This window comes from Periplaneta americana, chromosome 12 (genome assembly GCF_040183065.1).
Source record: "Periplaneta americana isolate PAMFEO1 chromosome 12, P.americana_PAMFEO1_priV1, whole genome shotgun sequence".
NCBI lineage: Eukaryota > Metazoa > Arthropoda > Insecta > Blattodea > Blattidae > Periplaneta > Periplaneta americana.
Genome location: NC_091128.1, coordinates 160,189,672 through 160,202,628, shown reverse-complemented (window position 1 = coordinate 160,202,628; position 12,957 = coordinate 160,189,672). Strand labels below are relative to the sequence as shown.

General features: G+C 34.7%; 1 protein-coding gene across 1 annotated transcript in view; it reads right to left on the bottom strand.

Annotated features, from left to right (window-relative positions):
- Dhc36C (Dynein heavy chain at 36C) overlaps window positions 1–6,084 on the bottom strand; it is a 152,725-nt gene extending 146,641 nt beyond the window's left edge. Inside the window, exons 1-3 of the mRNA XM_069842371.1 lie at window positions 5,576–6,084; window positions 2,679–2,832; window positions 1,069–1,218 (exon numbers count right to left, since the gene is read on the bottom strand). Of these exons, the coding sequence (XP_069698472.1) occupies window positions 1,069–1,218; window positions 2,679–2,832; window positions 5,576–5,967 (696 nt within the window). The 5' untranslated portion in view covers window positions 5,968–6,084. The remainder of the gene's footprint in view (window positions 1–1,068; window positions 1,219–2,678; window positions 2,833–5,575) is intronic.
- Between the last annotated feature and the right edge of the window lie 6,873 nt (window positions 6,085–12,957).

Genomic DNA, 12,957 nt, shown 5'->3' with positions numbered 1-12,957 from the left:
AGTCAGGAGGTAAAGCAAGCTTTAGGACTGTGAAACAGCTGTCCGTGTACATGTCTGAGTGTGTCCGTAAACAAGAGTTAGATTTAACATTATTTCTATATTATTTCAGTTGGGACATACAAATCTGTCCGTATATGAGGAGTGTCCGTATCTTGGGGGTGTCCGTAAGGAGAGGTTTTACTGTATATATATATATATATATATATATATATAGAGCGATTCAAAAGGTGTTTTGTAAAATGATAGGTGATGAAAAATAACGTTATTGAAATAAAGGATATAAATAAACAAATACGTTATGTGGAATAGCTTTCAAAATAATTACAGTTGAAATAATCTCTATCATTCAATGTAAATTATCGTGTAGCAGCCTTATTAACATACCTATACGTCATTTCTTCAGGTGTCTTTATTCAAAGTACCAGTCATAGAGCAGATTATTTTATTATTGTAATTTTATTGTCTTGTATTATATCTGCATTGTGTTTGTTATAAACTGATAAATATAGTGTGATCAGAAACTAGATTAAGATCTAGAAATAAGCCTGACAAAGCCAAGATTTTTAAAAATCTGCATGGTGAATAAATTACTACTACTACTGCTGCTGCTGCTGCTGCTGCCGCCACTGCTACATATTTCCAACAACTTTCCTCTCTGTCCATTTTTCGCTACCTAATGGAGTTTGTCTGTGTCGTCGGACTTTTGAATGACCCTGTATGTGTTGACGCGTGTCACAACAGCAATTCGACAACACTGCCACGTGTGCGTCGCTATGGATGGAGGACAGTTTGAACATATCTTGAAACTAAAAGTAAGGCTCCCCAAATTGGTAAAAATAGATATCTGCTGGTACGGACGGATATTTTATAACTAACAATAACAAAGTATTTAATGTTATTCTAATGTTGTTGCGATCCCAATTAAGTGATACAGTAGCATCCCCGTGTAATGGCTTCCGCCATTAGGTACCAACTCTGGCCGTCCTCACTCCTTTTTTGATTTTCACAGCAAATTATGAAGTTTCATAAATTACTTTTCTTAAAGAATTCCAGAAATAAAATTCTCACCCCTACATCACAGATGAAGTTCGTATAGTCAGAAATAGAATTGAGGCACAGCGACTGAAGCTGATAAGACATGATGGTGGCCACACAGTTGTAGAAACGTGTCATCTTCTTAGGCAGTTCTGGACTAGGGACGAGTTTCTTTCTGTTCCCCTGTGAAAAGAGAGGGATATAATTTTGTTTCCATTTTCTGCGTGTCAAATAAATGCAAGAGGCATATTTTATAATGTGCCTCTTTTTCTCGTACATTACATAATCAATAATGTATGCATGCATGCATGTATGTATGTATGTATGTATGTATGTATGTATGTATGTATGTATGTTGTTGTTTTCTAATGCCAGGCGTTTGACAATAAAGTCATTTGACCTCTTGCACTCCAATATTTTTCAAAGATATTATCATGACCAGGCACTGAAGCACAGATTTTGAGGTGTTCCGAATCCATTTCTTGGTTTGAGTTGCACAATGGGCAGTTAGGGGACTGATATATTCCAATTCTATGCAGGTATTTGGCCACACAATCATGGCCTGTTGCCAATCTAAATGCAGCTATAGACGATTTTCGTGGTAAATCGGGAATTAACTGTGGATTATGATGCGAATGTATGTATGTATGTATGTATGTATGTATGTATGTTGTTTTTCTAATGCCAGGCGTTTGACAATAAAGTCATTTGACCTCTTGCACTCCAATATTTTTCAAAGATATTATCATGGCCAGCCACTGAAGCACAGATTTTGAGGTGTTCCGAATCCATTTCTTGGTTTGAGTTGCACAATGGGCAGTTAGGGGACTGATATATTCCAATTCTATGCAGGTATTTGGCCACACAATCATGGCCTGTTGCCAATCTAAATGCAGCTATAGACGATTTTCGTGGTAAATCGGGAATTAACTGTGGATTATGATGCGAATGTATGTATGTATGTATGTATGTTGTTTTTCTAATGCCAGGCGTTTGACAATAAAGTCATTTGACCTCTTGCACTCCAATATTTTTCAAAGATATTATCATGGCCAGCCACTGAAGCACAGATTTTGAGGTGTTCCGAATCCATTTCTTGGTTTGAGTTGCACAATGGGCAGTTAGGGGACTGATATATTCCAATTCTATGCAGGTGTTTGGCCAAACAATCATTGCCTGTTGCCAATCTAAATGCAGCTATAGACGATTTTTGTGGTAAATCGGGAATTAACTGTGAATTTTGATACGTACGTATGTATGTATGTATGTATGTAGGCTATGTATGTATGTATGTATGTCGTGTCCTTGGAGAGAGTACTTAAGTTTTCATCTGATGGCCCTGTCACGTGACATGAGGAAAAAATCGTAGCTCAACGCTTTCTGTCAGTTGAGTGAGCGCTATTTCCTCATAACCGAGAATTACTCAATCTCTTTATTACCTTTTCGTAACCCTACAGTTAGTGTGGTCAGCTATTTTTTTGTATTGTCTACATTCCATGGAGATGTAACAATGTGCGCAGTCTGAGAGGACGTTTTCGACATGAATTCATTAACAATTTCCTTCTCAATTCTAATAGAATCATCATCATAAACAACAGTAGTAGCACCATCAATGTAACTTGTAAATTGTGTTGCACACGTACTGCTAAGAAAATATTCTGTATCATCGGAAACCACTGCGTCTTGAGGCACTCCCTGGCCGCTGCTATGTGCTTGGAGACGAGCGACTGGAATTCCGGCAGTTCCAGAGCAACTCCGGCCTGGCTGATCTCCTTCACATTCACGAGCCGCATTTCGCTGTGGAAAAAATTAACACACTGTATCACACCAAAAATAGATCAAAATTCATTGAACACCAAATTAATTACACTGCAGGCTACTCCACTGCTCGAATAAACCGAGAATTATTTTTTTTTTGGCTCAATAAATAAGTATTAAAATAATTATGAAGAAATCTTATAGTCGCATTTCCTAACCTGCTCTAGGAAATACGTTAGTCTTCAAAGGAAAGAGCGACAATGATGTGTTGTGGAAATGTTAGGGGGGACCACAGTCTGAACCTGCTTCTGACTAGACACATTATTCTTGTCAATATCTACACTACGAAGAAGAATTTTTAGATTTTCTGTGATACCAGATTATCCGTGCCCATTCTCCCTGTGATTAGTGAACCACTATACATGTGCTCCATCATCATCTTATAAGGAATGGGCCTATTCATCATCCCCACGGATGCTAGGTATTTTTTACTATTTATTTGTTTACTTATTTATTTATTTATTTACTTATTTATTTCTTTGTTAGTTCTTTTCTTCCTTTGTTTATTTATTTATTTGCTTGTTTTTTATTTCTTTGTTTGTTTCTTTGTTCGTTTCTCTGTTTGTTTGTTTATTTATATATTTACTTATTTATTTATTTGTTTCTTTGTTAGTTCGTATCTTTGTTTATTTATTTATATATGTCTTTGTTTATTTCTTTGCTCGTTTCTCTGTTTGTTTATTTGTTTGTTTATTTATTTGTTTACTTATTTATTTACTTATTTATTTGTTTCTTTTAGTTATTTTGTTTATTCATTTATTTGCTTGTTTGTTTATTTGCTTATTTATTGATTTCCTCATTTATTTATTTGTTTCTTTGTTAGTTCGTATCTTTGTTTATTTATTTACATATGTCTTTGTTTGTTTCTTTGTTCGTTTCTCTGTTTGTTTATTTGTTTATTTATTTATTTCTTCACTTATTTATTTGTTTCTTTTAGTTATTTTGTTTATTCATTTATTTGCTTGTTTGTTTGTTTATTTATTTATGTGTTTCTTTGTTAGTTCGTATCTTTGTTTGTTTATATATGTCTTTGTTTGTTTCTTTGCTCGTTTCTCTGTTTGTTTATTTGTTTATTTATTTATTGTTCACTTATTTATTTGTTTCTTTTAGTTATTTTGTTTATTCATTTATTTGCTTGTTTGTTTATTTATTTGTTTCTTTGTTAGTTCGTATCTTTGTTTATATATATATATATATATATATATATATATATATCTTTGTTTGTTTCTTTGCTCGTTTCTCTGTTTGTTTATTTGTTTATTTATTTATTTGTTCACTTATTTATTTGTTTCTTTTAGTTATTTTGTTTATTCATTTATTTGCTTGTTTGTTTGTTTATTTATTTATTTGTTTCTTTGTTAGTTCGTATCTTTGTTTATTTATATATGTCTTTGTTTCTTTGCTCGTTTCTCTGTTTGCTTATTTGTTTATTTATTTATTTGTTTACTTATTTGTTTCTTTTAGTTATTTTGTTTATTCATTTATTTGATTGTTTGTTTATTTATGTCATGTATTGTGGGTCCCTACACCACGGCATGGCGCGTCCTCAGGTTGCGGATAGAGGAGACGGCCTCCAGATATGGAGGGTAGCTGCGAATATATTGAATAAGCAGTCGTGGACAGCCGATAAGGGGTGGTCCTCCAGCTTGGGGGTTGGGCGAAGGGCTAACAACCCATCACCGAAAAAAACAGCTTGTTACGAATCCCTACAATAAGCCTCGTAGTGGGCTTATGTGAGGGCGGCAATGAACCTTCGGGTTCCTTAAAAGCCATTTGTAAGTAAGTAAGTAAGTTTATTTATGTGTTTCTTTGTTAGTTCGTATCTTTGTTTATTTATATATGTCTTTGTTTGTTTCTTTGCTCGTTTCTCTGTTTGCTTATTTGTTTATTTATTTATTTGTTTCTTTTAGTTATTTTGTTTATTCATTTATTTGATTGTTTGTTTATTTGTTTATTTACTTATTTACTTATTTGTTTCTTTGTTAGTTCGTATCTTTGTTTATTTATTTATTTATTTATTTGTTTCGTTCTTTCTTCGTTTCTCTGTTCATTTATTTATTTGTTTACTTATTTATTTGTTTCTTTGTTAGTTATTTTGTTTATTTATTTGCTTGTTTGTTTATTTCTTTGTTTATTTTTGTCCATTTCTCTGTTTGTTTCTATGTTTGTTTATTTCTTTATTTATTTGTTTCTTTGTTAATTCTTTTCTTTCTTTGTTTGCTTGTTTTTTTATTTCTTTGTTCGTTTCTCTGTTTGTTTATTTGTTTTTTGTTTCATTGTTTATTTATTTACTTATTAATTCATTCATTTATTTGTTTCTTTGTTAGTTCTTTTCTTTCTTTGTTTATTTATTTATTTGCTGGGTTGTTTATTTCTTTGTTTCTTTGTGCGTTTCTCCGTTTGTTTCTTGTTTGTTTATTTATTTCTTTGCGTGTATATTTCTTTGCTTGTTTCTTTTCGTTTCTCTGTTTGTTTGTTTGTTATGATAGGCTATGATAATTGTGATGATGATGACAAAATATATGTAAGTAAAATGGATTATAATGATTATTTTGCAGAATGTATAACATTCTCCAAAGCAGTCTTTGAAATTTCAAATGATTTCAGACGCTGTCCAAGCTAATAAACTTACCATAAAGGAGTCCTGAGTATTTTTTTTTAAGAAACGTAAGTTAACAATTTTCATGAATGACAATCACAAAAGCATAGTATGTCAGCCTACCTGAAGGACTTGTGCCAGAGGTCCAGTACCTGCGCTAGACAAGGATTCACTGTGTGCAGATTCATTTTTATTTTCGCTGCAGCCTTCACGAAGCTGCATCGCCATGTCTTGGACGTCTCATTCAGCTCCCGCCTGTGGACGGAGTCGAATTGCTTGATCCTGTTGTCACTCTCACTAGGATCCTGCAACACGAAGTCAACAATCGCCTTCTTCACGTTCAGCATGAACTCTTCCTTCACTTCCTCTATCAGCTGCTCCTTCAGTTTGCTAAATGTCTGCATTTTAGCTGGGATCTGTGCACATATATTGTTCAGCCATCTTTGTTCCAGCGGTGCGACGTGAACTGTATCAATTCCGTGGTGGATGTAGTAGTAATATCTGAGAACTTCCATCTCATCTGGTGTGGGGATTTCAGATGGCTCAGGCGTTTCTTCATCCTGTTTTAGAATAAGTGTGACAAGCCTCTTGCGAAATTCCTCTCTCTCCTTCCTCAGAGCTGTGTATGACTTTACGCGGACCTGCAACCAGATAACAAAATGAATGCCACCTAACACACATTTTAAGCACGTGTTATTTTCACGTTGTCACAGTTAAAATGAACATTTTTACCCGATCACTTAAATTCCTCTTTCGCCTTTGATGGAAGATTTGAACCCTTTCTTACCTATAGATACCATATGGCAATAATTAACTTTATAGTATTTATATACTTGTGTGTTACATATGAAGGTAAATTTTGTTGGATAACTTCTATTTCAATACATTTTCATCAATATAGTTTTGTTTCAAATGTTGCCACTCCCGTAACTTGGTCACTGAATTGGTTCTAATACAGCTATTTGTTTCAACATGGATTGCTTGTAAATTTAATTTGGGTTAGAAAGGGTTAAGCGATATGCAGAACCGTGCTTTTATGGTGACTATTACACTCTTACTACGTCATATTACTTTTGACCAATAAAACGGTACGAAAGGACGTATTTCAACCAATCATGGCTGCTTATCGCACAATTTTATCGCGTCCCTAGCATTTGTTTAATTTTATCGCGTCCCTAGCATTTGTTTAATTTTATCGCGTCCCTAGCATTTGTTTAATTTTATCGCGTCCCTAGCATTTGTTTCTTTGTTTGCCAACATTTGAAACTGCGTTGGTCTGGACGTCAAAAATATATATAAAATTACAAACCACTCCAGTCGATGCACAGCAGTTTCAAATATGACTCGCATTGGCATTCAAGAACAAGAATTAATAAAAATCACTGATCATACCTATGCATCTTCTGAAATCCGATTTACAAATAAATGAAGAGCACCATTCGGAAATCCTGAATAAGTTGAATACACCATGTAGGCCTAAATCAACGAGTTCCACTTCTATTACGCACACGTCCAATATAACATCAATTGAACCGCCAACCACATTCAAATTTGAAAATTGTACATTCAATAATTATTCCTTTTAAAATTATTCATGTTTATTTTTTATGTCATCGTCGTTAATTGAAACTTTTCTAACACTTGTGTATATTAGTTAGGTTATGTTATAGCTTCTGCTATATGATATTATAGTCACGTATCAGAGATTGTTTAATATTAAGATTTATTGAAAATCATCTGTCAAGTGACGTTGATTACTGGGATTCGGATAATTGAAGTGGAATGTTGCATTTTAATACAAATGAAACTGAATCAACAAAGCCTTCTTGACTAGTAACATTGCCATCGTGTATAATAGATCGAGAACTTCTCGAGAAGGCATTGCTCACTACTGCCATCTGGCATGCATCTAGAGTAATATTTGTAATGTTGAGATGGTACAATAATACATTTGAAGGCAGTTGTATTTTCGTAAGTCAATTAATATTTTATTGTATTGGAGTACTCCGTTACTTCTAATCTGTATGTACTTTCTTCTAATCGTGTAATAGTCAATTAAATCCCACTCGAGTTTTGATTTTCTCTAGTGAGATTACTGTTGATAATTTTCTTAAAATTTCGCGTGTTACTTTCAAAAATTCGTTTCTCGGTGTTGAATGAAGACTCGAATTTTCTCGATAATTTCGCAATAAAATAATATGTTTGCCTTCACATCTCCTCTACCAAATTTGCTTGAAAGCGAAAACCTATTTAAACACATATAAAAATATAACTCACACTATTTGTATACAGTTTTATAATTGCACAGCTTCAAATAATTGGAGTGTCCAAACCTGTAGAGAAACGGTTAGCGCGTCTGGCCGCGAAACCAGGTGGCCCGGGTTCGATTCCCGGTCGGGGAAAGTTACCTGGTTGAGATTTTTTCCGGGGTTTTCTCTCAACCCAATATAAGCAAATGCTGGACCCAGGACTCATTTCACCGGAATTATCACCTTCATCTCATTCAGACGCTAAATAACCTAAGATGTTGTTAAAGCGTCGTAAAATAACCTACTAAAATAAAAATAAAATACTTGGGGTGTACTATAAGCAGTAACATGAGCTGCTGCCAGGAAGTCAAAAGGAGGATAGCAATGGCAAAGGAAGCTTTTAATAGAAAAAGGAGCATCTTCTGCGAACCTCTGGAAAAAGAACTAAGGAAGAGACTAGTGAAAAATGCTTTGTGTGGAGTGTGGCATTGTATGGGACAGAAACATGAACATTACGACGCAGTGAAGAGAAGCGAATAGAAGCATTTGAAATGTGGATATGGAGAAGAATGGAGCGTGTGAAATGGACAGATAGAATAAGAAATGAAGCTGTGTTGAAAAGAGTGGGTAAAGGAAGAATGATGCTGAAACTGGCCAGGAATTGGCTGAGAAGAAACTATAGTCCGACCATCGGATCTGTGTCCCCGTAAGATATGCGAACTGAACCTTAATTTCTTTTCAGCCCCGGCAATTCATTTCTCTCCCTGTATTCCTATTTCTCTCTTTTCTATCCCTCTCTCTTTCTCTCCCCCACTACTCACAATTTTGAGCCTTCTTGCGGGACAGTTTATTTGCACTTGCAGTCCAGTGTTGTCAACTCAACATGAATACTGCAGCACGGAGTGGTGAAAGAAATATTATTAAGCAAGCAATAGCATTTTGCATAAGTCAATCAGCGTCATTAGACCTACTTAAATTAAATTATGAATAAGTAATAATTAACCTTACAGTATTATAAGCAATATTCAAGAGACATGACACTGTTTGACGGAAGTTTGGCAACATACCTATTCGGCAAGGTTCGTGGCCTGCTGTTTGACGTAGTGGGAGAGAAACGGGTGGAATGGGGTGAGTAGAGGCGTTAACTTTTCCAAGAACGACGACAGCACTGAAGGGGCATAGATCCAATAGTCTGACAATACCTACTGAAGGATGCACTAGAAGGAATGGTGAACGGGAGAAAAGTTCGGGGTAGAAGAAGATATCAGATGATGGACGACACTAAGGTAACCTTAATTGTATATGGATCATAATAGAGACCAAGAGGAAGGTAGAAAATAGAAAAGATTGGAGAATGCTGGGTTTATAGTGAAAGATCTACCCTTGGCTAGAAAACTACTAATGAATGAAAAATTATTATTATTATTATTATTATTATTAAATTGCCTGATATATTATTTAGTATGAGGACGTTAAGGATGGAAAGATGTTGTGAAATAATTAACACAGTTATTACTTAAACTTACTGTTAACTCCTAATCAGTGAAATGGACAAACTGCAACTTAAAAGAAGTTGCAATATTTTCCCATTTCATTAAAGGCCTTTTGTAACAATATCATTATCACTTAGATAAAACCCATGGCTAAGGTATTCCACCCCAAAGAAGACACATTTATGTTTCTCGCCCCATCTTCACACCATCAATTTACTGTTAACCCTACTATGTAGAAATAAAAATGGTAGATTCATTGCCTGGAGTACAGTACCGTTAAATTCCTTCTTTTGTGCTGAAATATGCGGAGTTGTTTCACTACATTTTTGTACCTACGAAGTACAGCTAAAATTCTTCTTTTATGTTCATACAGGCCAAAAGCAATGTTCCCAAGGGGTAGTCAAGCTATTAACTGACAGAAAAAACTAAATTTTAGTCAGTCTCAAGAGAAAGTTAAAAGGTTAAAATATGTAGCAAGTATTTATACGAAAAACAAGATATAATTTCTTTTAAATGAATACAACATAAAATACTATCTACCGTGTTTATCGCGCAAATTAAGACTTTCGTAAGAAAACGTAAAATTGGCGTGAAAAATATTACCATATATAACTATATTTAACACTAAACAAAGAGGTGGATTGCAAACTGGCCTAAGTCCAAATGACAAGTTATGAGAAAAATAACAAAAACTGATAAAATAAAATTGACGCCCTTAGATCTGTTTGAAAAAACATAAGTTATGCAGATACTAAGTCAAGACTTAGGAGAGTCTGTTAAATAAACTTATACAGTTCTATATAGGCTTGAAAAGGATAAATTAAAACGTGAGTAAAGCAAGTTAAAATCTAAAAATTGGACTTAAGATACTTTGGAATCCACCTCTTCAAATGACAACTAAAAATCATTTTTCGCATTTATCACTAATACAAAAAAACACGGCTCTGGAGATATGTTGTTAGAAATAATATCTAACAAGTAGGTGATACTCTTTTGGGATCACCGATTTTTATTGTTTTCTATTTTTTTATGTATACAGGGTGTTAATGAACAACACCGAACTATTTTTATTGACTATAGAGAGGTCCTAGACAAGCAACTTGAGATACGGAACCCATGGTCTATGGATTCAAATTTCCATGATACGGTATAAAACTTACAAAGGGTATACATGCCACTGACTTCTACCACTTTTAATTATACGAAACAATAGCGGAAGTTACATTTTAGAAAAAAAAACTCGTATTAAATAGTAATAATACATATTGGCTACTTCATAGTAGTCGTGTAATATTCAATGAGGTGGGCGAGACCTCATACAAAATGAATATGTGATGTATTAACTGTTAGCAGTTGTCACAAACTGATGTTGAATATGGCCACAAAGTCATTTAAATATGCGCTCCTGCATATATGACTTGCATCGTCTCAAATGCAGGTAGTAAGGCCGTAAAAGCATTATGAGAGAGGTTCGGCCGGCGCCGTGGATCGTGTCCCGGCATAGCTCAGTTGGAAAGAGCGCTCAGCGCGCAGAGCTGAGAGGTCCTGGGTTCGATTCCCGGTGCCGGTACGAATTTTTCTCGTATTAAATAGTAATAATACATATTGGCTACTTCATAGTAGCCGTGTAGTATTCAATGAGGTGGGCGAGACCTCATACAAAATGAATATGTGATGTTAGAAAAAAAAAAAACTTAAGGTGAGATACAATGAGTAATAATATACTTATCGGAGTACTAGTGTTAAAGATATATGCATTTTATTCAGTGCATATTTTTTCGGCTGAATGAAGTGAATACCTTTCGTGGTTTCCGTCCATCTAAATATGATAAAGGGATAAAAACTACCGAAGATTTGTGTCTGAAAAGTTTATATTAATTGATGTGTCTATAAATATTTCAACGTTAATTATATATAGGCTACGGTATTGTATTTAGCATGGTAATACTGGGTATCTTTAATTCTGTCGTTGTCGTCATCAACACCACTGTGTCTGTGAAAATAACAGAGCGTTCTGGTTCGTGAAAACGTCCATTTCGAGCCCTGATAGTGACCTGATTCCTCATCTCACCTCAGACTCCTTCTCCTTGAGCAGTCGTGATTTATTTTTCTTAAGGAAATCTTTTCTCTCTTTGAGAGAGGTCGGAGGTTTAAGGACGGACTTGGGAAGAGAAAACAACTCTTCAACAGTCAAATTCCGTTCTTCACGCAGAGCTAGCTTGCGGTATTTTGCCGACTGCTCCCCTGACTGCTGGGCTGAACGCTTCCCCGGAGATCTGGAAGTCGAGCTCTTGCTCATTCTTCCTTGTTAACTAACCTGAAACAGAAGTAATTATTGCAAATCATGGTGTGTTTTCACGAAGCTTATGATTGTTTAGGCAACCGACACAGAGTGGTTCAGTGCTGAAGCCAGGGGGCCTGGGTTCAAATCCCGGTTGATCCACTCTAAATTTTTAGAAGCAGTGACGAAATCTCGACCACACGCTCGCAGTATCGTTCGTTTAATTTTCTCCCGCATAATTTGGAGAGCGCTATACTCGACAAAATTCAAGCAACAGCTGAACTGTGGTGACTTACCTCAAGGCCGAGAGTCTTAATACTTTTCGCCCATACACCTGTGGATTTAGTAGGTTTGTACAGACAGAGAAGTTTCTGCTGGGGTCTTTGAGAGTCGGTTCAGAAATTGTTGATTTCTGTAGCTGAAAAATATGCATAAACGCCGGTAATAAATGGTCCTCATCTTGCACGTGATTTTCCTGAAGTGCTTGGACAACGTATTAAGAAGACGTAATCTCAGTTGTAGTTGTGGAATTTGTTCGGAAACTAATAAAAGCGTGGAAGCCCTGAAGCATGAAATTCTTGCATAGAGAAAAGAATTGACGTTTTCTATACTAATAATAAATCTGTAGCCGTAATTTTTCTGGTAATTTTCGATTTTCCAAAAATAATTGGTCCTAACATATATAATTAACCACCCTGAAACCGAAAATCGCTTTTTTGAAATTTTTGTTTGTATGTCTGTCTGGATGTTTGTTACCTTTTCACGCGATAATGACTGAACCGATTTATATGAAAATTGGAATATAAATTAAGTTCGTTGTAACTTAGATTTTAGGCTATATGGCATTCAAAATACTCTATTTAAAAGGGGTGTTATAAGGGGGCCTGAAGTAAATAAATCGAAATATCTCGCTTATTATTGATTTTTGTAAAAAAAATGTTACATAACAAAAGTTTCTTTAAAAATGATTTCCGATAAGTTTTATTCTTTGCAAAATTTTGATAGGACTGATATTTAATGAGATAAATGAGTTTTAAAATTAAAATAACGCTATCTAAGACAGTGCAATGAAATAACAAATGATTTCGTCTATAAGGGGCCTTGGACAATAACAATACAATACATTTTCACCGCCGCCTCAGATTGTAGCGTTGTTGTTCCTGCAGTAATTCCTATGTGCAAAATATAAAAATTTTGAGTAGGAAGAAAAACATTTATTCATTCCAGGGCAATGGTACATAGGAGATCGTGAATTCTTACATTTTCGAAAGAAAGAAATATAATTACATATCACTGTTTATACTGTATCACTATTTAAGTTATTTGAAGGGTTCAGAACCATAGTGGGCCAAGCGCCCTTTACTGAAGACGTAGAAAACAATGGTTAAAATTAAGTTATTACCATAATTCAATGGAAACATATAGCAACTAATATAAAGTTTACACATTAAAACTAAATGATATGTCAATCTTCATTAAACT